Genomic DNA, 25,535 nt, shown 5'->3' with positions numbered 1-25,535 from the left:
TTAAAGGCAAGGCAAGGCGCCGCTCGGGTGTCGCGGCCTATTAGGCTGACGCAAATGCCCAGCGTCTTTGTCAGCTATTATTTCAATACACGAGCACGTCGGGCCTGCTTTGGAGTCTTGGCCTCCACCTGCTGCTGCTTCTGTTGCTGGCACAACGTAGTCAGCGCGCTTGTGCGGCCTGTTCCCCCCACTTGAAGCCAATTAACATGTTTTGGGGAGCCGTAAATCTTTAATGAGTGCTTGTGAAATTCACGGGAAAGGCCCAAAATTCCACACGCTGGTCGTGTGCCCGTGTCAACATTTTCATTGTTTCTTTCTGGGTCAAATGCCGGTCACACACTAACATTACAAGCATCCCATCTTAGGAATTTTTTAAGTTAAGTAAAGGCAAAATACAAGTAAAAGCAAAAGAGCATGAAAGGATGGAGGCTTTGCAGTGCAATGCGGTGCAAAAGGCCCTCGTTGACAGGGATTATTATTTATTTGTCACGCCGGCTGTAATAAGCTGTAGATACAGCGGCGGAAGGGCGGCTGATTTATTGCCGTGTCCAAACGCCGGCGGCGGAGCGTGCGGGATGAATACCGCACTGTCACTTCTGTCCATCCGTCAGCGTCGCCGCCCTGCTGACAAAACAAGGCAAAACAAAACACCTCCCGACTGTGTCTCTCATGTCGCCATAGGTAAACAACCTTTCGTTATTCCCCGCCATTCTTCACTCCTTGGGCTGTCGGCGTGCATTACTGCAATCAATGAGCTTGTGTTTGGCGTTAGCTATGAGCTAAGTTAGCCAAAAGCAACTCTTTGCAAAATTTTTATATATTATCCAACAAAATAGCTCCGTTTCCTATTCTGTGTTTTGATGAACTTATTTCCTTTATGGCCACAAGTCTCCGCTGCGTTCGGGGCACGTAATCTCGTTAAAAGTCGTCACGGATTTAGGATTATGTTATTGAATTGTCACATAAGTGGATCAAGTTTCCCAGGCCACGGTGGATATTGTTAAGAAGCAGGCGCCTTTCCTTGCAAACATTTTAGGCTATTTTTGCCATCGTACTTAAAGAAATGAACGTTTGGGAATTGCTCGTCCAAATATTAGGGAACAAAAGCTGAAGCAAAAATGCTCGGGCCAGCTGTATTTCCTCGCCGTGGGCTTTGTTTGGCAGAGCCTTCCTGCAATCTTGCCTTCAAAGCCCTCCCACGTCATCTCTGGCAACCTTCACCGCCATCTTTCTTCTTTAAAGGCTTCCCCTTGCAAATTGTTATTTACGATCTTTTGTTTGTTCTCGGGGGCGTCACGGCTAACAATACGGCTAATGGCCGTCGTTTGTTATTAGCTGACGGGAGCGCTGAAGCGAGAAGACTCGTTTGGGGCTTTAGGAGAGCCTTGACGGGGGACCATTTATAAGCTGATCGTTGCCAAAATGTCCTGGTCGTTAATAAGCCCCCATCAGCGTCTCATTTGTGTTCCCTGCTGTTAAATTTTAAAAAATACATTTGACGTCAGGGGCTTCCCTGTCAGCGGAGGTTGGGGGGGGGGCGACTCTCGTATGCAATTGCCGTCGCCAAGATGAAGTCGGCGCTGACAAAGTGCGCCCGCCCATTGATGGATGGACAAAGGGGGGAAGTGGATGCGAGAATCTACGGGGCCGAGGCTCGGCAACTTAACACCGACAAATACCATGAAAGACAGAGAGGAATTACCTGCCCGGTCGTTCGGGCAAGACAAATCCCACAGCAATTTTATTACTGCTAAGCGAGCACTTTTTGTTGCATTCTTTGTGTCGCACCTTCCCTTGTTTAATTCCGCACTCCAGGAAAATGATCACACGGCGAGCCATTTTCAAATTGGTTAGTGATAAGCTTCACCTTGCCACCTTGGATAGCGCTCGTGTTTGCTTCACCGTTAGCACTCAGCTATCATGGTTAGCCATAGACAATAAACGCCTGGGCCCTCCCATAAAAGCCGCAGGGGCCGAGGCAGTTCCTGCCTGGGGGGGAGTCAATGTATTCTGTAAACACACGAGCAGCAAAGTAAAAGAATCTCTCATAAATCTTGGGATGTAGCCGCATCATTTCCTTCAGCTGACCTTGGCCAGGCTGGGGTAGGGGGGGGTTGGCGGCAAGAAGCCTCACATGATGTATGGGCCAAGGGAGGACGCTCGGCCATGAATCATGAGCCCTGCGCTATGAAGATTTCCAACATCTGAACTAACCTGGCTGTGACTCATTATTCAGCCACTGTCGCGCTTGACCTTTTTAACTTTGGAGGCTGAGAGTTAGGAAACACAGCATTCCGCTAACTCATCTTGAAGGCCCTTTTGGTATTTTCTTGGTTTTTCTTATTCTCGGGCCCACTAAACCACCATTTCTGTTTGTTGGTGAACCTCTTTTTTTTTTTTTTTTTGGGAGATATAATTTTGCCTCACAACTGAGCACCTCTTCTCCCTCTTGCTGTCTCGAAATATAATGTACCGTATTTGCTGGTGTATTAGTCGACCTTTTTCGATCCAAAATCGACCGAAAAAAATCGACCTCGACTTATACACCGAGTCATAAAATTTAACTTCGTATTCATCGCTTCAAATGTGATGGTAACCAAGGCCGTTTCTCATGCATCTCATTGTGCGTGGGTGTGCGTCCGTCAGGCTCATCAAACAGCGAGAAACTGAATCATTATAAAGCGTTCGTCGCATTAACACGCATCCTCAGCAACAATTTCAAATATTCTCACCTCAATAACGGACATCGAAAGCCAGGCAGCGACGATGACTGCTAGGGGGAAGTACTGGGTATTGAGCGAATGTGCGAGTCATCGCGCGTCAAGCAACGACAATAACTACCGGTAAGTAAACATTCAATCGCCATGTCTAAATGAATGTCGTTGGCACTTAGAAAATATTCCAGGGGAAGAGGCCGAATTTTCACTTGTTCTGGCCAACTGGAGAAACCAGCCGAGGCGGACACTTTACGGCGGTTGAGACGTTGGCACTTAGAAAATATTCGCCAAACTTGGCCGGACTTCCAGGGGAAGAGGCCGAATTTTCACTTGTGGTGGCCGACACGGGGAACCAGCCGAGGCGGACACTTTACGGCGGTTGAGTCGTTGGCACTTAGAAAATATTCGCCAAACTTGGCCGGACTTCCAGGGGAAGAGGCCGAATTTTCACTTGTGGTGGCCGACACGGGGAACCAGCCGAGGCGGACACTTTACGGCGGTTGAGTCGTTGGCACTTAGAAAATATTCGCCAAACTTGGCCGGACTTCCAGGGGAAGAGGCCGAATTTTCACTTGTGGTGGCCAACACGGGGAACCAGCCGAGGCGGACACTTTACGGCGGTTGAGTCGTTGGCACTTAGAAAATATTCGCCAAACTTGGCCAGACTTCCAGGGGAAGAGGCCGAATTTTCACTTGTTCTGGCCGACATGGGGAACCAGCCGGGGCGGACTCTTTATGGCGCAAGAGCCGTTGGCACTTAGAAAATATTCGCCAAACGCTCTCAGGATAGAGAAGACCAAGAAGATGCCCTTTATGACGACAAACTAAACGAAAACGAATGGAACGAGCTTTTCGGAAGTAGCGACGATGAAGACGAATTTTGAACTCTATGTACCGGCAATCACTTTATAATTATAATTTGTAGTTTCTTAACTAAAAATAAACCAGTTTCTAAGAGTGTTCATTATTGTTAGTCTCTCTCGGCGTGTAATATCACAGGGTCATGAAGTAAATAATATTTAAAATGGCGTATAGATCGCTCGCTACAAACTCGCGAATTTGAACACATTTCGTCAATAAATTTCGCATATTTCTGATTGAATTTTGAAGTTTAATATAATGCAACAATTGAGCTCGACTTATACAAAGGATATATCATAAAATCGTAAATTTCCGTCGAATTTTAGGGGGTCGACTTATACACCAAGTCGACTTATACACCGGCAAATACGGTAATGTCATTTTGTCTCATCAAAGTCTCCTATCTTAATGCCAACATACAATGGAAAATGCCATAGAGTGAATGAGCTTCGATGCTACGGTGCTCATACACGCAACATGCTAACCAATTGGGACTGTGCCGTGTAGTGTAAAAGCTGCGTATGTATATTGCACTATTCCGTTTCTCTCGCCCGCGCCCGCTTATCAACAAAGCGTGAAGCAATCAGTGAGGATAATCTATCTGGAAGCCCGTCGATACGGTAATGACGCCAGCTCATCGTTACGGCCGCGCGGCCACATAAATCATCGGCCTCGGCGGAAGGCTTTGCAGCTGTTGCGACAATCCCCCTTTTATTGTGCAGCGGAATAAAGTGGCCCCCTTTTTGTGATTAATGCCTCTGCATTGTGCCGCGCTGCACGCTGATTGTTTTCAAATTCTCTGCAAAAAGCCTACAAGAAGTCAATCGGCTCCGGCGTACAAGGGGACTGCGGTTCCATCGCTCACGCTCTGCCACGTATCGACTCCTCGCATTTGCATCCAGATGAAGGATCCGCTTTTAATGATGGAGCGGCCGTCACGGCGACGAGACTGTATCGTACGTAGACGCGGTAACGTGGGCCGCGTGACGTCGAGGTGCAAAGGTCTGCAGCTGAGAATGGAAGCCGTCTTTGATTTGACTTGACAAAAGACGGGAACCACGCGCGAGGCCCGTCCTGTCCGAGGGAAGCAGGAAGGTCGCCGCCCACACCGAGACAATCACAACTGATAGCGCGAGTATGAACGGCGGCCCGGATGGAAGCAATTTATTCAAACAATCATCCGAGTACATCAAGTGCGCCCGTGTCGTCGCCGCCGCTGTTTTTCAGCGTGGAAAATGTGAGGCTCGTTTCCCCGCTATGAATCACCAGCAGGCAGGATGCAAAGTGGATTGTTGTACGTCCTGATAACAATTTAAATCCTGTTATGGATAATACAGACTAAAGCCCCTGCTGGAAATTGAACATGACACTCGGGCGATTTATTATCCTCGTGTGTTCATAACCTCGGATATCGGATTGTTTGTGGAAGCGTATCGTCGTCATCCCGCGTGGAAAGCCAAATGAGCAATGATGAACATATCAACAAATGACTTAACACTGACTAATGCCTCGCACAAAACCATATTTACGAGTAGACAAGTTAGCCGAGAGGATGAATTATAAATCCTCCTCGCGAAGGGGAAATTTCAGCCGCACAGGCAGATGCGAAGCTGTTTGCCAATGAATCACTTTTTGGGGCTGGAAAGTCCGTAAGCATGTCGGGCGCGTCACCTCGTTAATGTCAAGTATGACTTAGTTTGGGAATAACAAACAGTTGGTCGTGACCCTCGCCTGTGTCCAGCTGCTTACATGAGCCCAGCTGGTGGAAAAAAGCAGCACCGCTGCCGCTGGCTCCCTCCCTCCCTCGACCCTGGTTATTGTTTTGCCGGCGCTTCCTCCCACGAGTGGCGGCCTGACAACGGGGTCGGCCTTTTGCTCTGATTTAAGAGGCTGGCCCGCCGCTGACCCCTCTCCGTCTTTGGCTGCGGCTTAGCTTGACTTTGGGAAACGCTTGCTCATGCTCATTAATCCGCCCGGCAGCTGAGCACTCGTGTGCGTAATTTCTTAATGTGCGGCTTTTTTTTCTCGTGTGTACTTTTGTTTTACTAGGCCACCGCTTTGTGTCATGCCGTGTTTTTTTTTTCTTCCAAATAAATTCTGCACCGAGGCGATTACTTTTTTTAGGGGTTCGCTTTTCACTGTTTAACTCGCGGCTGTGGTCATTATGAGGACAGGCCGACATTAGCACAGCCTCAAGCTACTTCCTGGTCGTCGTGCATAATTTAAAAAAAAAAAGTATTCTATTTTCCCGGCAACTGACAGAAAATCAATTAGGCATGATGTATTATTTGGTGAGCATGGAGATTGGCTACAGCTGTTCTACATTAAAGACCTGCATGTCGCTTTGATGCTATCATATTTCATCGAATCATATTTCGTTACTAGCGACGTAACAAGTGCCTCGACGCTGACGCTGATGCAGCAGGACAGGATACTTCAATCGCTTCTTATGACTTTATATTTGCTCTATTGCAGCAATCGATTGTAATTTTTTTTTTAAATGTATTCTTTGCACAGCACAACCAATCAGGAGCCCTTTTTCACTCTGATTGGCGCCACATGATAAATGAAAGGTAGGGTGTGTGTGTCATCTTTGCTCAAGGGCACGCGCACAATCCCCTCCAGATTGATGGTGACATTCCGGCAAATGAGAACCTCCCTCTCGTAACTTTATCCCGCTTTGCTTTTTAATATCGGAATCCTCACAGCGAGATAAGTAAGCGAGGCGTTCTCAAGGTCCCGCACACCACCCGGGTTCGAGCCCAGCACGATTGATGCTGACATATTCATCTCATCTCATACTAGTGCAAACTAACCACATAGGATACTAATAAAATAAGCAGATGGCAACAAGCTAAATAGCAACAACCTAACTGACTAGCTACATATTTGGTGAATGGATGATTTGAAACTTGAGGTTTATAAAATGCCCACCAATGGTGGAATGACCCACATAGTTACAGCAAACGTGTTTTGGCAAGGCGACGTCGTCACGCTGAACTTTGGATGTCCCCGTTTCAGGCCGGCGCCATCTCTCGCGTGTCTTTGTTAATTGAGATAGCTAACAGACGAGAAGTGACTCAAGTGCGCTCAAGTGCGGTGCTGACACTGTCGCAAATAAGTCAGAAGAGACCGTGACCATCCCTCAGCATTCAGCCGACAGGCGTGGACTCTGATTTTATTTGCAGAGCCCGCACTCCCTTCTTCTTTGTTTTCTTCTTCTGTGGTACCCATCAAAGGAAGAGGGCCAGTATCCTGAGAACGCCCGAGCCTGGCCCGGTTGTGTTTATTTTCACTCATAACACGGCACACAATTGGGAGTGTGGGTCAAGGTGAGGCTGGGCCACTTGCGGCGGAGGAACAACAAACAGATGTTCTTTGATGATAATTGCAGGGAAGCGAAGAGCTACACGGACCGGCGAGTGGTTAACTTAACTAGCCGGATGGCCATTAAATGACAGAACTAAGTCGATGGCTAACGATTCCCGTCCTTGCCTTGAACCGAGCCGCCTGAGGAAAAGTTTGTCACTCTGCAGCTCTTAATCAAGGATGTCGCTAGTGTTGCTAGCTGCCAGTGATTGATTTGCGTAAAGTCGTACGACGGATGCCGTCATCGGATTAAGTGGCGCTGCTCCCGCGAGCCGCCGTGATTAATGAACGTCTCGCGGCTGTCACCCGGGGTATCAAATCACGTCAGGACTGATGAGAGCACGCAATATAATCAGCAGCTGCCATTGACGCCGTACCGCTCTTTCGTCGCCTCCGCCGGCTGTCCAACTATCGAGCACGGCGACACTTTGTTCGGGGAAAAGATCAACATGTATCATATTTATGCTCGATGCATTGATCAATTTCCGTCCAAACAATTAAAACCAACTGCCGGTCTGGTAAACGACTAAGCAAGTCATTGTTTGTGAGGCTCTACGTCTATCTCGGCGTTGTCCAATGATCTAATCTCCAATAGGCCGTCGCCGTTGTTCTGCAACTCCTCAGACGGCGGGGCACAGGCATGGAGCTTTTCCACTTGTCGGATCTCTCCCCAGAGGACGATCGGGTTGCTCTTCCCCACGTTTATTTGAAAGCTATCACTTGGCGGGATTCATTGTTAGAAAAACGCCATCGATCGGCCGCCTGATAGATGGCCGCCCGCCCGCCGTCCGGCTATCGACGGATGTATTGACCGCTCTTTGTGAGCTCTGCATCTTATTACCTCTCGGCAGCCAGCATAAATACTTCACAACTCTACTTAAGTATATTTTCGGGTACACGTTAGGTCAAGTTAACGTCAAACGGCGGCTTACGCAACGTTGATGTAAATATTTCCACACGCAATAACCCTGTCGGGAAAATTTGCCGTAACATGAAAATGACTAACGTGCATCACTATTGTATACTACTTTTATTTGTTTAGTGCATCTTAATGCAGCCATTTTTTAAAATTTTATTTTCTAAAAATGTCTTGGCTGCAAGCACGCTAAGTAATGTCGCTCTGCCAAGCCCGGCCGCCGCTTCCATTTGTTTGAACAGTAATATACAATTTAACCTTGGCAATCGCATTTGCGGGATCATAACACTTGCACCGGGTGTAATTTTTCGAGCAAACCCCGCCGCAACGCCACCTGATTTATTTGGCTTTCGCGTATTAATCTGCAAGGCCGTTTATGATGCATTACCGCTGCGCTGACCATGATTCACTTGTTAGGGAGAATCCATTTTATGTGCGTGTGTGTGTGTGTGTGTGTGTGTGTGTGTGTGCGTGTGCGTGTGCGTGTGTGTGTGTGTGTGTGTGTGTGTGTGTGTGTGTGTGTGTGTGTGTGTGTGTGTGTGTGTGTGTGTGTGTGTGTGTGTGTGTTTGACGTAGCACCTTGCGGCTGTGTGTGTGTGTGTGTGTGTGTGTGTGTGTGTGTGTGTGTGTGTGTGTGTGTGTGTGTGTGTGTGTGTGTGTGTGTGTGTGTGTGTGTGTGTGTGTCTGTCGTGGCTTCTGTGGGAGTTTGTTGCCTTTTGCTCGGGAAACCGTGAAGGGTTGCGCTTTATGGAGAGTGAAATTGCTTCTTCTGCTTCGGACACTTGGAAACGTGCCTTGATTGTTCAGCGTGTGCATTTGTTTTTCACTTGTAGATGTTTATGGTGTAAAGAAATAAAACCATAAAGTTGAGTGACTGCCCATCAAGTTAAAAAAGGGGGGAAATATCACAAGTGTTTCTATCCCAGGAAGAAAATTGTAAAAAGGAGAGGATGAGAGAATAGCTGCAAACACGCTAAACTGAAATGTGGTGGAAGGCCAAGATAAACGAGCAGCGTCTAAATAATGCAGTTCACCCTAATTCTCTTTGATTAGGCGCGAGCGAGACGACGACGGCGACCCCACCAAATTGCTCATCAGCATAAATAACGAGCAAATGAAGTGATAGAAGGCAAAGTCCCAGGCCGTCATAAATCAAAAGCCATCCCGCCGGCCGCGGAAGTGGGCGGAATTAGAAGTGGGCGCTCCTATTAATTATGTTGCCTTGCGGAGGTGACAGCGCGATAAATCAACGCTGAAGGGGCCCTTCGCCACCGCCGCCGCCGCCATTGCCGTACTCGGTGCACTCGCACCGGCTGCGAATCGCTTTGTGTATGCTGCTAATTGTTTCTTAAACAAGCCGCCTGCTCTGTTCTGGAGGCCAAGTCTCGGCGTTGACGCTCTGGGGATTTGTCATTCATCTGAAACTTTGGTCACTCAAATCAGGCCAAAGTTACCGATTAAGATCATACACTTTCGTTGCCATCCTTTTAGAAGTAAATGACGAAGGTCGTCGTTGGTCTGGATTTTTGTTTCTTTTTCAAACCGCTGCTAAAATGATGTCCTTGGGCTTAACATTGAGCCCTTCCCTCCATGTTGAAATAATGCTCCTGTGAGGCGGCGGGCGGGAATAATGGCGTACACGTTGATGACATTGCGTCAGAGCCAAGGTGACTGAGCGTAGACGAGGAGGAGGAGGAGTGATGGCTGCCTCCCCGCCTGCCTGAGCAGTCATCACCCCCCCACCCCCTTCTCACCCTGTCAATAGCGAGCCTCTAGTCTGATGGAGTCACATCAGGGCGACACACCTGCCACCGCCGCCGTGTCTTTATTTCCTGCAGCCATCCCGTCGCAGCGTACATCACCGGTGATTAATACACTGACAGCCGCCGGGAGGTGAAACGCGCAGACGCTGGCAGGCGCACTCAGATGCTTGCCCGCCACTTGTGTCATACAACCGGAACACAGCAAAATTGCTCAGCCTTTGTTTCCTATAAGGAAGACAAGCCATTGAGCATGGGCGTGCAGAGGTGGGAACCGAGAGGGCTGTGGCCACCACCGTCCACCCTGGGCTGATGTAAAAGAGACCCGCGTTGGGTTGAAAATAAAAAATGCTAACCGCGCTAGCGTGTTGCGCCACTGCTGTTGCAGCGGTTTAGTCCGCACGTGGCACCCAAAGTGACTTGACGTCAGCCGCCGTCTGCCAGATGAGACGTTCATAAATCAGAGTGACCTCTGGCTCAAGCCATGGAATGGCCGCCCGCTCGTGCATGTAAATCCCAGAGTGACACCTTTAACGAGGAAGACCTTGGGTTTATTAACAAGTAGCCACGGCCGTTTGCTTTCATAGAAAAGACATTTGGAAACGGCGGCAAATCATCAAGTGCCGTTGATCGGATATAAAATGCATTGAGCTTGGCTCGCTGCTACTGTCCTACCCTTCAAACAGGCTACACGGGAGGGAGCAAAAAAAAAATGGATCACTTGCTGCTCCGTAAAGCTTCAGAGATACACAATCAAATATTCATTCCAGTCAGAATTGACATCCTTTTAAAAAAGTGGCTAAATATATACCTGTACTCAATGATGTTCCATGCTAAAATGTTTTTGCTAATCTCGTTCGCACATCAGGGCACCTGCAGGGCCACGTTTGCTCTAAACGGCAGGTCATCAAGATAGCGAGCGTGCCGACTACTTGGCTGACTCGTGTGTCAGCGGGACGCGTCGGCGAGGGCAACCAGGTGGTCCGGTAGTGAGCAAATGTCAGGCGGTGAGGTGGCGCTGTCCCCGCCGGTTGCCCAGCTGCCGCTCCCACCTCTCGGTCATTAATTCTCTCGCCGAGCTCGTAATTAGGACTCCTCGCAGTCACCCGCGAGCGTTGGGCATCGCGACGCATTTGCCCAACTGTCATTCTCTTGACGCGGGCCGAGTCAGGGTGGATCAGCTGGCGCCATGCGTATTGATGTTGACCCTTCAGCCGCCTTACCGTGTCCGTGAATTCACAAGTCCATCTGGACAATCGGAGTGAAATCGTTTGTTAATTTGAGTTTTGTAAAAGTCACTTCCGTTAACGACCCAGGATAAACTTAGCTCCTGGAGGAAGCTGTATGTATGTTTACTCCGAGCGCGTATCTCGGGAAAGGCGCGCTTGGTTCTCAAGGTCGCCCGAAAAAAAAAGATAACAGGCTTTGTGGGAATTACAACAAGAGGGCCGGGATTCAATTTGAATTGCATTTCTAATAGGATACCGTTGACAATCCAATTGCTCAAGTGTCAACCATCCCGTGTAATAAGGTCGGACCTGTCAGAGTGATTAATGAATTGTCACAAGCAAAGGAAGCACCGTTGCCGTGGCTGATTTGTACCCGCCGGCCGACCCTGGCGCGCCATATTCCGTTGCCGCCGTATTGCGTCCGACCCGGCCCGGCCCAGAGCGGCCGAGCAGGTGTGACAGCCGGATTCCTTTTCTTGTCAAGGTATTAACGGTGCTTTCCCGCTGTGCCGGCCCCTCACACGACTGTGGGCAGCCATTGCGTCTTGACAGACCACTGTCACTTCCCATCACGCTCTCGACGCTGCAAGCCCCCCCCCCCCAGAGCCACTTTCTGTGAGCCGCAATTATTTTTTTGACAAGCCATCCATCAGCTTTAACTTTCAAGCCTTTTTGCAGCGATCGCCATTGTTGCCTTTTTATGGCAAGACACTTGCGCTTTCCTGCCGTGTAAATCTTCTTTCATAACTGTATTTATTAGCAATCTGTGTGGAATTCGGCGCTAGCGACGTGCCCTTGTCAGGTCTAATCAACAAGGCGGAGGCACAAAATGATAGTCGAGCTCAACGCTAACACCGACGTCGAGGCTCAACGGACAGCTAATAGATGGAGAGGCAATTTAGCCGGCGCGAGCGAGCCGTTAGCCAAAGGCGTCGGCGCACGCTCATCGATCTCCTGCCGCTCGCGCTCGCGACAGCTTCAAAATTCAGCAATAATCGTGACAAACGAGGAGTAGCGCCGTAGCGTTTCAAACTGTATTGACAAACGTCTAGCAAGCAAGTTATTGATGAGGCTTTGGGATCCCGGCAAGATGTCCTCCAGTTGCGGATCGCAATAGCCTCAAGTCACGGCCACTATTTGAGTCAAGCTGATTTGGTGCTTGTAACTCCAAAATTGGGGCTTGATCCTGAACATACAGTTCAATATTCTGAATTGACTGTATGCGTGTTGTGAGGGACAAAGTTCAACAAGCCAAAAGGTAAAAGAGTGGAGGCAAGTGTTTAGCAGCTGTGTCACGCCACCGTGATGGAGTCGAATGCTGCCGTGTGGCCTGGGTGTGAAAAGTGGCGTGTGGCCGAAGGTATGCGCGCCGCTTTGGAGCTACACTTTCTCACATCTCCACTCCAAACTCGCATGCCGCTAACAACAAGTCGGCTTATTAAGCGTCGGCCCGGCCGCGAGCGAGGCAATTACGCTAGAATGTCGGCGTCCCTTCGCATGCAAGTGCACCTTTTTGAAACACCGCTGCCACATCGGGCTCGTGTGTGAGGGATGTGTGTCACTTCCTGTTTTTGCACGGCCGGTAAGGGCAAAGCTAGCCCAAGGTAAAAACGATGACTGCAACTTGGCAGAAGATGAAAGGGGTGCGCCGCATTCATAATTCTCATATTCTGAAAACAGAGCGTACATACAAAATCTGTGCTATTTTATCTCCTCAGCTGGTTCTTTCCTCCCAGGAGGGCCTGATGGGCCAAGCTTTTCCAAGGCAGCCCATTTGTCTGTCAGGGCCGTTGATTTAGTTGCCGTCACATGAAGCTCATGTTGGCTTGATGATAGCGCTCGCTCGGGCAGTGGTGGTGGTGGCGGGGGGAATCTGTCACCTGCAGCTTTGACAGGGAGGTAATTGCTGATGGTTTCACCGTAAGAGCATTCGCCCATTGCAGACCACATTAAAGGAATATTTGTCACTTAGCCAATACGTTGTGTAGCCGGAGATTATTCACATTTTCTTCACTGACCAGGGAGTGTGCAGTTGCCCGTATGCTCATTTTGAACATTCGTTTTGCTCTTAATTACGGCAAAAGTTACCCAGTCAAATGTTGCATGTGATTCTTCCACATACCACTAGAGAGAGCCCAGCTGGCCGTCACAATGTTAGTTTTCCCTGGAGAACAAGGTTTCATTGTGGATTCATCCTTTGAATTTAATAAGTCAAAATCAGCGTTCGTTAAATTGGCCTCTGTTGGAGTTGGCCGCACACTTTCATGGTTTTCTTTCATTGGGGTGCCGGCCGGCCGACCGGCGCTGTGACCTTGCAGCTTTTGGCGCTCCACATCCATCTTGAGCTGTTTAGCCGTTTCGCTGGATTCACAGCAGCCAGATTAACGCAATTTATCACCGCAATCATCCTCCATTCATCACCCCTTACTCGCCCCCTGAATGTTTTGACGTCCAGTTAATTTTCTGCTGATGATTTATCAAACGATAATTACCATACTCTGAAGGAGTCATTCGTTATCTTGATGAATGATAATGACGCCAAAGTGGATTGAATTTTAAGCAAGTTCTCTCCGCCGCTAACATGTGCCTTATTGTGAGAAATGGCCGAATAGGTGTGGGGGGGCGTGAAAAACTTTGAAATCCAACGTCATGATTTTGCAAAATGAGTAAGATGGTGCAATATGCCCGGTTCCTCGCAGGAGGTCGAGTCCAGATGACACTCGGGTGGGCTTGTTTTTCTCCCCCCTTGCCTGTTTCACAATAGTGAATGAGACTTCAAGTCACACGGTGGGCTTTGTCGGCGCTGATCACCAAAATGGGCCCAATTCGGAAGTAGCGCAAGAGAAAACGCTTAATCCCAGTTTGACACGGGCGACATATTCCCGGTGCAGCTTTGAAGTGACAATCTTCACGGCCCGCTGGCTCCATTGCACAAGAAAGACCACCTCGCCCACAACGGAAGCGGGCGGGGGGGATAATGGTAACTTTAAAGGCACTTTGAAGGGAAAATGTCACCAGCAATTAGACATTCCTGAGCTGGTTTCGGAATTGCTACGTCGTTTTATTTCTTGTTAGAAAACGATTGTGATATTCTTGAAGAAAGACACTGCTGAAGGGTGACAAATGGGACAAAGTTGAAGCCCCGAGCGGAGATAATGTGCCGCCACCTGGGCCGTTACCCTCACGGGTCCCATTATCGGCCTCCTTATTAGTTTTTGACTCAGCACAAAAAAAAATAAACGTGAGCACCTCCCATCTTTCTGATCTCTCACGCGCTGACAAATCCCTTCTAGCCCGCCGACCGTTTTCCGCTAAGCTAATTAGCGCTAATTAAAAGGTTTTTCCAGCTGCCTTGTCTGCGTTTTTCCTTTGTTGTTGTAGTGTGTGAGCGACACATTGTCCTCGCTGGTGTTTAGCGCCGGCTGGCCGGCCGGCCGACCAGCAGGCACGTCGCTCACATCACATTCCTCGCCGTTTGTTCACAGTCGGATATCAAGGAGATTAGGACTTTTGTTGTTTACAAACGGAGTGAAACTTATTACTGCCGGAAGGTCCTCAAAGGACTCGGTGAGGGGAGAAGAACTTGGACAATGAAACTTCTGGATAGTTCTACTTTTTCTGATATGGGATGTGTAAATAAAGTATTCTTATTCCCATCCAGTTTTTAATCCAAAATGTTTTTCAAAAGTTGACATGTGTGATCTGGAAACAAATTCCAATCATGAGTGTTTCATTTTTGGAGGTTAGATGGACACTTCTGTCCAGTATGGCTAAGTGCTCGTGCAACTATTTGCTAAAGCTGTCAGGCAACAAGTGAAAAGCCATGACTACACGAGCCAGAGGGTGCGTGAGTTTGGCCGTCACAAGCCATCAAGTCAGCCCGACGGTGATGGTGCGCGCCGCATGGGACTGAATTCTGTAGACGGGTCAAATCCAGCTTAAAGTCGCCGCCCCACTTTCACATCCAATTCGGCATCACATTCTTACCTACCGGCAACCTCTGCCGAGCTCCGCTCATTAATCAAAGCGGAGTACTTGTCTTGACCTCGCCCCTCCCCCCATCTCACTTCACTTTGAAGCTCTCCGTCCTCCGCGGCATGAGGAAATCATTTGCTGCCCGATTCAATGAGCCGTCAGTCGGGCCCGGCCACCTAATGACATGTGAGAATATTAACCTCCTGCCACCAAGAGTGCCGCCTTCTCTGGGAAGCACTCCATTATTCATCCCGCTTCACAGCACGCCTTCCCTTGTAGTCATGTTTGCAAAGCGCACCAGAGCTTTTTACTTGCATTTGAACAAAAGGCAGACTGTGGCAAGTGGCAGTCAAAAAAAAGGACTCAAAAGTACCTTCTAAAGCAATATTGGTACATTAGCGGTATTTTCATTTATTACGATGGGGAAGATTGAGTTGAGATACAAAATTATTGCATGTATATTTGTGGAAGGCGTCGTCACGGTGGCCAGCCGGCCGCCCTGCCGGCCTCGGGAGCTTCCTCCTTGTCACATACAGTAGCGCAGATGTCCAGAGTGACGCGCCGCGCCATCCAGACTGACAAGTGACGCAAACATGTTTTGGCACATGACGCGGCCGGCGGGTCGGCCCGGGCGCCCTGCGGTTGAGGACATCCGACATGCGTGCAAACTAACGGGCGGCCGGCCCCACGAGCTCCGAGTGTTTGGCCCGTTGTCAGCGTGGCTCGTCTATGGATCCGTCCGTCCTTGTCGCCTCGCTTCGCGTCGAAATGATCCAAACGTGTCGCTGCCGCGCCCCTCCAAAAAACTTGGCTCACTACAGGTGAGCATCAAGTGCGTCGCTGGGCCTCAGGTCATCAACTGACGCCACCTTAATCAGGCCTAGTTTGCAGCTTTGGGCCCCACTGGGACCAACATTGTGTTTTGCCTTCAACGCACGCGCGACTTAATTGCAACGCAGGGCAGGCCGGCCAAGTAGACGCGCTCGTCATTAGAGGAGTCGTGAGCAGGCGGCCAGGTGAGGAGAAAGAAGCCTCTTCAAGTCTCTGGGGGGCCGAGGTCTTGAGGGACAGAGGCAAACAAGATGGTACCTGTGAGGGACCAGGCCCCCCGAGTCGTTAGTCAGGACACGCCAGCTCGCTGCTTATCAATGTCTCTGACATGGAGTCCTTTCAATCTGGATCACCAAGCAAAATATTTGTTGCATTTATTTGTCCCCCCCACGCAAAATAAATTGGTCTCATGTGGCCATTTATTGAGTAAAATGTTTTTATACATTTTTTATATAAGATACGTTTTGAATAATTGTTAATTATAATCAAGCTGTAGTCTAAAATGAAAATAAACCTGCTAACTTCAAATTCAAAGCCATCCTTCAAGACGTGACAAGCAAAAGTGCGACGCTAATGCGATGAACATCCCGGTTTGGCGAATCGGCGTTACGTCGGCAATGGCGGCCACGTCGCGCCGCTCAGGCTAGCTCCCATGGCGGTGAATTTAGATTATTAAATCAGCGGGTGCACACGGCGCCTCTGACACCAAAACAACAATTAATAAGACCCCCCCCCGTGCAGATCCCGCTAATAACGTTACGAGTAAAATCAAGACACCTTACAGTCAGAAAGGTGAAAATAAATTAGCATGGCTTACAGCAAAAAAAGAGCCAAGGTCCGAAAGTCATTACTGAAGGGGGAGGAAAATGACAGAGAAGGATGATGGATGACAAGTTGAATTTGCACCCGTCCAGGGACTGAAGGTGAATGTTGACAGAGGTATTTATCTTGAGAGAGGGGGTCGGGGTCAGGCCGGTCCGGTTCGGGCCGGGCCGAGCTAGGGCAGGCTGCCACCTGAAGGCGCGAGGACATTGACAAATTTATCCAGCACCGGGGTCCTTTTCTTTGTTCTGGAGCCCAAGTGAGCCGCATCGCTCAGGCTGCCACGGCGTGGATCCTCCGTCGCACAAACCACTGAATCATTTTTTAACTTCTGGATCTTATTATTGCGTTTTCCAAACATATGGTGAACCCCGGCCTATTTACATTACACCATCTTTTTCCACTATTCACCTAATGTATGTCTATTTTTGTCCTTTACAAAAATAGAACAAAATATTTGCAATTGCCTGTAAATGCCACAAGATGGGGACAAATCTCTACTTCTGTCCAAATGAAACTACTCAGCTCACTCCTTGACAACTGAAGGCCACCAAAAGGCACGAAAACAATGAGCGAGCATCATGCTAATAACACGCTATTTGCAAAATAGACCCCCCCCCCCACACACACACACACACACACACACACACACACACATATGTATTTTTAATTGGACTGAAAACATAACCCAAAATGAGTGATACAGTCTGGTCGTTTTATCGGTCGAAACATCTTGAAGACCTGAAAGGCGTTGAGGCTCATTAATATGAACGATTGCAGAGCATTTGCACATCGGCACACACCAGGCACACTTTTGACGCGGTCTCATTTTCTAATTAGTAGCACATCAGCGCTTGATGCCACATGAGAACTCACCCATTTGTATTTGTGCTTTTGCGAGCCTGCGCGACAGGCGAACCACTTAACCGCGCGTCATCCATCATGTTGTCAACGCTCAAATGTTTGGGATTCATGTGAGCTTGGCGCAGACAAAGCAACTTGCTCGCCTTTGTGACACCGCATCGTTTCCAATTGCGCTCGCTTGTGCTTTGCAAAAGCAGGAAATGTGTTTGGACTCCGCATTGAGCCTTACGAAGTTAGAAATCAAAAGCTCAGACGCTTTATTCACGTCGCTACGGAATTGTTCTGGGTCTTGTTCCGACCGAGAGTAGCTGAGACAATTTCTTGAAGACAAAGTGAGCTACTTAGCTTGCTTCTTTATGTCCAAATTTAAGTCTTTTGTCCCGTCAGCACCCTCCCCCCCCCCCCCCCTTGTATTTGTGAACAAGTGCAGTATGCTTTCAGACAAGCCAAGCGCTGCCCCCCTAAGTGGCCTTTTTAACAATGCGGCCGGCGACATGAATCATTTAGCGTACACTTGAAAGGAATCCTTTGCTGCAGGAGATGTTTGATGCCGGCGGACTGACAGCATGGCGGGCTGACGGAATACAATATTTATTATGGTGTCACCTTGCTGCACGTCGGGCCCTTCTGTTTTGTGGCTACGAGCGGGTCAGTCATTGTTTGGCCCAAGCGGAGAAACACCCGCGCAAAGGTGTTTCCTGTCTTTTGGCTCATGTTTACATGTGTGCCGTGAACTCCATTGTGGAAGAGAGCGCCCCAAGCAACGTGGACTTTGTGAGACGTTACCAGGCTACCCGCAAAAAAAAAAAAAATAAACACTCGAGACGGTCTGCTATTTTGGTTTGAGGCAAGCCAAACGCAAATCGGCTCAAGACAAGAATGTTCCCAAAAGGTCTTGCGTGACCTCTGCCCGGCCCCTCAGTTGAAACGACCACGAGGAGGTGGATGTTGTCCGTCAGCAACGGCAGCAGTGAGGGCAATTAGAATGACGAGCGGGCCGGACGGGAGGCGCCGGCCGACGTTGGAGTGCGCCTCGTAAAGCGTGTCGTTAAACTTTAAGGCCAGCGCCGGCGCTCAAATTGCGGCGGCCAATTGATTCACGAGTAGCATGTGACGACTAATCAACAGGCAGATTTTGCGGCGCGTCGTTAGTTTTATTACGGCCTTGCTGACAATGTTGTTAACGCTTTCATATTTGACGGCAATAAAACTTTCCATTTGATGACAAAAATGAAAATGTGGTTGTTGACGTTAGCGCTCTTGTATTTGATGCTGCTACCTTCTTTCTAGCTAGCCATATGTGCATCCCTTGTGATCAGAGGTCAACATTGATTTTTTTTTGCCACATGAGCGCTAAATGATGCAGTCGGACGCGCTTGTACTTTGAAGCGTCATCGTGTTTTTTCCTCACTCCCGACACATCGGGACTTTTCAGGAACAATTACGGCAAAGAAACTAAATTGTTCCCAGCTACTTGGAGCGCTGTCACGGTGACATCTGCCCCATGATAGATTCCTCCTTCATTAGCCCGGGGTGTGGGATTACCCGTGGAGAGCACATTAATCACCGCTTTCTGTGGCAGCCCTCCAATGTGCTGCTTGGGAGAAGAAGAAGAAAAAAGAAAAGAACAACTTTTTCCTGACGCGTCACTCCTCTCTCGAGGCGGCCCGCAATCAATCACGTTGATTGGCACCACTGATGGCTTACACTGTTTATACAATGTGTCATGAATGATGGCGTTAGCCGCTATTGTTGTTGGAGAGCTGATGGGTAGCCGTGCGCCGGCCGGCAGACGGTCAAGGGCCAGAATTTTATCATCTTGGGGCTGGACCCTCAAATAAAATCAAAAACATTATTATTTGATGTTTATTTTAACTTTATGTGTCTGGCTCCAAGCACGGGCCACATTGGACACTTCAGCAAGCCGTATTCGGCCCGCGGGCCGCCTGTTGACTCACTCTGCTCACAATTTTTTTCCTTTTTTATTCAATACAATACATTTGCGAAATGCAATTTTTATTGGAGTTTTTTTGCGCTTTTTATTTTCAAACATTTTAGGTCTTTTTTATTTGCTTCTCGTCAATAGGATGGAGCCGCTTTCAATTTATCTTCATGTTTTATTTTTCTGAGCCTCTGGCGTGACCTTGGAACGGTGCCATCGCAAAGACATTCTGGCAGTGCCTAATGAGAGCCATATTAAAATTTCAGTAGTTCCTACACATAAAGCACTCGTACATCAGTTTAATGCCGACATGGTAATTGTGCTGCAGAAGGTGCTCCATCAACACCCGCCCCTACCTGGAACTATAATTACATCCTTTTTACACTGTAGCAGAGCTTCTCACAAAACTGAACAAAAATTTTACTTTCATTCAAGCAAAAGATAAAAATGTTTCATGTTTCACGATCATGCTAGCTTTCACCACTAAACTACCATTGCGTACAGACGACGCTGGGCTCGTCACCGTAAGGCAAAATTTGGTCTCGAGATCTGTTGTAGTCGTCACCCATTTGCGGAGTCAATCTTGGCCTGCGACGTAGATCGATGCTTCAGAGAGCAGCGAGACGAAAGCAAAACAGAACCATAAAGCTAAACGTTGCGTTCAAAACCACATAAAAAAGAGATTTATTCACGCGGTGAGATCATCCTCTGTGGGCCTGGTCGAGCGATGGGAATTCTTTCATAACATTTATATGACGCCATCGATTTGCGGCAATTTTTAACACTTGCCAAAAAAAAAAAAAAAAAGGCATTATTTGATGACTTTTTCTAAAGTGACCCAAAATACACAATGAAAATATCAAACATGTCAACTTGGATTAACGAATGTTTTTTTCCCCCCTTCTAATTTGCCAGAGCAAAAATTTTGCATGATGCAATTGTTTCAAAATGTTTTTTTCCAATTTCAACGTGTGCCAGTGTTTTGATGTTGAATGACTCAGCCAGCCGTCAATCGTTTGCCAACGTTGCTCTTCATCCTGCGTATCAGAGATAAGCTTATAAGGAGCTTTTTTTGTTTTTATACAGTGCACTTTTCCTAAATGATCATTATTACAGGCTACCTCCTAGTTGTGGCTCGCGGGCCCCTGGGGGACCCCATTTTGAGAGCGGCAGCTTTAAAGAGTCCGTTAAAAAGGAGTCAGCCGACAACAGCTTCAGTTCCGCCCCCTCTTTTGCTTAAAAGGTTTTTTTTTTGCCTGTAGGGCCCCCATCAGTTACCTGCTGACAGGGCTAGCATGACTGATGCGCCGCCTGAGGCCCCCCTTTCCTCATCCCTGCCACCTCTTTGCCTCACTTTGTCAGGCAGCTCATCATTTATACATCTTATCAGAAACAAAAGGCGGAGCGCCGCTGCGTAGAAATGAAAACAAGACTTGTTTTTGGATGCCTGAAATGAAATGATCCCCCCCCCGCTTTCGTCTGCCCACACCTCCGCTGCGTGAGTGTTGGATGCGGTCCTGGCTCTGTGAGGCCTGCCTTTCGGTCTCAGGTGACAGAGACATGAAACACAGCGTTGTCAACGCATGCTGGTGTGTATTACTCCAGGCCGCTGCTTCTCACTTTTTTATACAAAATAGCAAAATAAAAAAAAAAAACATTAAAATACAAATTTGGCCCAATATTATTAACATTCTACACAATTTAAACATTTCATTTGGAGATTTTTTTGCATGCCTGAAGTCTCAGCGTCCACCTCAGCACTGTCATGGGGATTTTCTCACTATTGCAAGTTCTTTAGGGTGGAAAAAAAAAAACTTGCTGCCCAAGTTGGCATGCGTCGAAATGTTGCTGTTCAAAATTGCTTTTAATGTTTGAAGATATGTTTTTGTGGGCTCCTCTTGGTAGTTTGTTTTTGCTATTTTGCCTTTTTTATTGCACCTCTGTGAGGCAACTTTTAAATACATTATTACTATTATATGTTACGTTGTATATTATGTGCATATTCATGTAGAAGCTGAAGTCAATGTCATTATTTGTTTTTCATTCAAGGTGCTTAAATATCAAAATGAGGCCGGCTGAGTTGTTGCAGGAGTCTTACGCCACCTGTTGGATTCTTCTCACATAGCAGCACCAACTCTGCAAACAAGCTATGGCAACCGTCAACAGTTTCTTATTCGAGCTAGGTTGGACTTTGCTTTCTTCATTATTTTTATAGCGAGAGCCTCTGTGTACACAAATAAGCAGGCCGGCTGTACACACTAACAAAAGGTGACAGCTCTCCATCTTGACGAGACGCATATTGGCGACGCGTCCGACAGTTATCGTCACTGCCGGCGGTGTACTCTCGGTCGTCTTCCTTGTCGTCGCTCAGCTGCGCCGCTGTCACGCTGTCAGCCGAGCACGTAATGCGCTGTGAGTGCTGTATCATGTCCCGTTCTAATTAGCCTTGTCAGGGCCCGGCCCTGCCAGCGCCACGCAGATCGCGCCATGATACGCGGCTGCTTGACTTACCAGCGCTACAACTTTCGCTCTTTTTTTACCTCGAGGCACGCAACTCAAGTACAAAACACATATATAGAAAATGAAAACACCGCAGGTCGTGTAAAAGTCCAAATGCTCGCCAATGTGTATTTTGTAGTTTGGTCAGACGGTGGAAAGCCCACCCGGTCGCCGGCCGCCGGCTTCCAGTTATTACTTTCATCTCGTCTCGTCTCCCGATGCTTAATAAGCGAGCACCTGAGGGCTTCCGTCTCCCCGACCCTGATCGGAAGTGGCAAGGAGACGAGCGAGAAGAGCCGAGGCAGGAATAAAAAAGAACAAGGGATTAAAAATAAGTGGGGCGGGCGGGCGGGCCCCGGCGACCGGGGCCCATCAACACCGATGAGCGTTAGCGTGTGTCACTGCAACACGAGTGTCAAATCACTCAGGCTGCTGCCTCATTTGACTGGAGCGCATCAATCAGCGGCGCCCGACGCCGGGCGACGGGTCGTTGTGGGCTTCACCTCTGGCTCTCTCATTAGCTTGCGTCAGTGTTAGTGAAACCTCCGCCTGTCAGGATATTTCGCCACGCACTTTTTGGGACTTTGTTTGTTACTTTCAGGTCCATTCCGTTGTGTGTGCGTGTGATTGGTATTTGAGGTGACCTTGGAGAATGACAGTCTGTCTGTCAGTCAGTCAGTCACGCTAGATGCCCACCGTCTGTGACATCATATTTGGAGGAATTCAAGAAAAAAAGTCATGTAAAATTCAATAGGAAACTAAAACAAAAGCAACGCAGGCTAATTAGTAGGAAAGCTCCCCCTTTTTGTGCCTTTGAGGAGCTAACGTGTTGTCCATGTTAAGCTCATCACTTTTCGACGTGAACGTGAAGTGACAGCTCCTCTCACTGCAGTGTTCGGATCACCTCGAGTAGCTCGCATATAGGAAGAAATGAGCACACGAGGTGACCAGACGCACGTTGAAGGGGGCTGGCTGTCCGCAGGCCGGGTGGCCCGGGTCCCGCCGCCATGACAGAGCGGGCCCGCCGCGTACCACGAGAGGGAAGCGTGGACAAGAAGGTGCTGTAAAGTTAGCTTAGCGTCACGTTTGAACACGCTGGGCACTAACACGACACCAGTATCTCTGTCCTTGTCTCTGCTTCCTGTCAGCGCGCACGCTGGCGCCACCACCTCCTCGCGGCGTCCCCTCTCAAACATATTTGAACACAAGCGGTGCAATACACATTTCAGGCTTTAGATAACAATGCACAAAGGCCGCCATTTTCTTTATCCTCTGCGGAGAATAACTCATATTGGCAGAAAAGCTGTGAGTGTATGTCTGTCTTATACTGCCCCCAGGTGGCCAAGGCACATGGACCAGAAGAGCAGCACAATGTCCATTGGATGGATGCAAAATCCATTTGTCCTTTGACATTCCATTGGATTTCTTTAACATTCCATCATTTCATGGTAAGCCTTCACAAATGTCGTGGTGTGTGACGCTCCCACGCGGCCCGTCAGGTCCACTTTGGAACGGGTGGCCTGTGCGGACTGACATGATTGCCTTTAAGCAGCGCCGCTGACTCGCAGCTGCAGACGCCACCCTTCCCTCCCTCCTCATGACAGTAAAAGCACCATGATGGATTGCCTTGCCAAAAGTGCTGATCGGAGAGGGTTCAAAGTTCACGTCAGCTGAGTAACCGCAATCACCTCAAATATCCAACGTAGCCTGCAATATCGCTGACTTGCTTCATTATTCCTGGCAGGATTATTTTAGAAAGATGTGGGGGGGTTTGCCAGATCACATCCGGACAGGACGATCCAGTCTCTGTCGAGTGGTTTGTTTCGCTCTCTATTTGCTCATGTTTGCTCCGCCTCAGAAATGCACTCGGCCGACCGATCACACTAAATTGCTGATGCAGTGATGAGTCGGGATTCCCAGACTAGACATTACCAGCACGTATCAATTAAATACCCAGCGTATGTCAATATGCTTATCCGGTTACGGCCTCCGCTTCAATTTGAGAAACCTCGTTAGCTTCTTTGGCAAAAACGATTTTTATACGTTTTCCAGCAGCACTGTGCCGAAAAAGAGCAGACATGTAAAAGTTTGTGACATGTGTCACGGCTGTGTGGAGACTGCGCCACTGATGTCGGCCAAGCTGACAGGCGCAGATGGCTCTGGGACATTGCGGGTTTGGTCCACGTCAACTCGCATCGGCGTCACCCGCTGGAAGCTGCGCTAATCTGTCAACGGCCCCGTTAAAAAAGCACCATTTGGATTGCAATGCGTTGCTGTTATTGAGCGGCCTTTTTGATATGTGCATTTCATATTCAATTGCACTTTTGGAGCACAAGTCACGTGTTAGATATTTTAATCAGTTTTTCTCAACAGTGATTTAATATATAAAATATATACACATATATACACATTTGTAAAAACTTTAGATTGAAACCGTGTGCACATGAACTTACAAAGTATTTTCCAAACATAAAGTTGGCAAATTAATTAACTCTTGTTGACGTTGGGCAGTTCTCCAAATGAGAAATCAAAATTTGCCCACAAACCAACTAAAGTCAACCAAGAAAAATAGACAGTTCTATTTCCATGTCACCTTCGAAGTTGGGAAAATTATTATTTTGTAGGAGGCACTCAAATGCAACATTTTACCGGAAGCGACTCGTTCTCCGCCGGTGTTTTCAAAAAAATCGGCGGTAGCTGGAGTGTCCGTCTACTATTCGGAACCCTTAACGAAAGCAGAAATCTTCTACTGAAAACCTCACAGAGGTAAGTAACGCGAATTTCAGTCCTCGTGGTGACACGAAAGACATGTGAGTCCAACACAGCGTTTTACATCCAGTGAACTTGACGATTTGGTTAGTCGAAGTTGCAGCTAACAAGCTAAGTAGCCGCTCTGTAAGCTAGCAGTTGGCTAGCAGCCGAATGCCTTTGTCGTATTAATTTGATACTTTTACGCTGTTTAATCATTTATCACTTTTATTTGGTCTTAAACAACATAACATTAATATCTAACACACTCGTATGCACTCAAAACAAGTTTGAAAATAAATGTAACAGCTATTTTGATGCTATGAGATCATACTTGTTAACTTAACATGTTTTCTTATTGGTTATGTGAACCGTTTTCTATGTTAACCCTGCACCAACAGGAATATCATGCTGCAGCCAGGATTGTTAGGAGATCTTCATCCTGGAAATAAGAAGCTACAAGGGAAAACCTTCTATCTGGACAATGTGAAGAAACGTCCCGCAGCCCTGCTTTTGGAAGCCATATCACTCCTCGGAGGGGTAGGTCTTGTGCCTTTCTATGTTAGTCGCACAGGAACTGACTAAAACTTTTTCTTCTTTCCAAAGAGCGTGGAGAGCTTCCTTCACAGAGACGTTAGTTTTGTGGTTACGGGAAGTCAACAAGCCTCTGAGGAGAAAAAGCTCACAGGATGCAAAAGGGGGAGCGATGAGCCTCGGCGGCCCGTCAAGCAGCAAGAAAGTGTTCTTGAAGGCGGTGAGCGGCGACCGACCACTCCTCGGCCAGTGGTACGTATTACGCGGATCATTTATTAATGCGCCTGACAGAAATGTGGCCACTCGCCACATGTATCAGTTAATCTGTACGCTGTCAATATTTTGATCCACTCTTACTCTCCAACTGTCTCCTCCAGGCTTGCGGCAGCCGAGGAAAAGCCCTGCTTGAAAAAGCCATTCGCAACAATGTAAGTCGCTCATCTGCAGACTTTTTTTTTTCCCCTGAAC

The 25,535-nt window shown here is 48.1% G+C and overlaps 1 protein-coding gene across 7 annotated transcripts in view; it reads left to right on the top strand.

Annotated features, from left to right (window-relative positions):
- The window catches only part of dbf4b (DBF4B-CDC7 kinase regulatory subunit), a 52,525-nt gene that overhangs the window by 24,113 nt on the left and 2,877 nt on the right, over positions 1-25,535 (top strand). For 2 of the 7 annotated variants that reach the window (XM_049759225.2, XM_049759229.2), the window contains 5 exons: positions 21,336-21,469; positions 23,123-24,551; positions 24,935-25,073; positions 25,140-25,319; positions 25,445-25,495. In XM_049759225.2, coding sequence (XP_049615182.1) covers positions 24,421-24,551; positions 24,935-25,073; positions 25,140-25,319; positions 25,445-25,495 — 501 coding nt within the window. In that variant the 5' untranslated portion in view covers positions 21,336-21,469; positions 23,123-24,420. Of the gene's footprint in view, positions 1-21,335; positions 21,699-23,122; positions 24,552-24,934; positions 25,074-25,139; positions 25,320-25,444; positions 25,496-25,535 lie in introns of all 7 variants that reach the window. The other 5 variants (XM_049759227.2, XM_049759228.2, XM_049759230.2 and 2 more) reach the window with 5 other exon arrangements.

The sequence above is a fragment of the Syngnathus scovelli genome, chromosome 21, assembly GCF_024217435.2.
Source record: "Syngnathus scovelli strain Florida chromosome 21, RoL_Ssco_1.2, whole genome shotgun sequence".
Taxonomy (NCBI): domain Eukaryota; kingdom Metazoa; phylum Chordata; class Actinopteri; order Syngnathiformes; family Syngnathidae; genus Syngnathus; species Syngnathus scovelli.
This window is presented reverse-complemented; position numbering and strand designations above follow the sequence as displayed.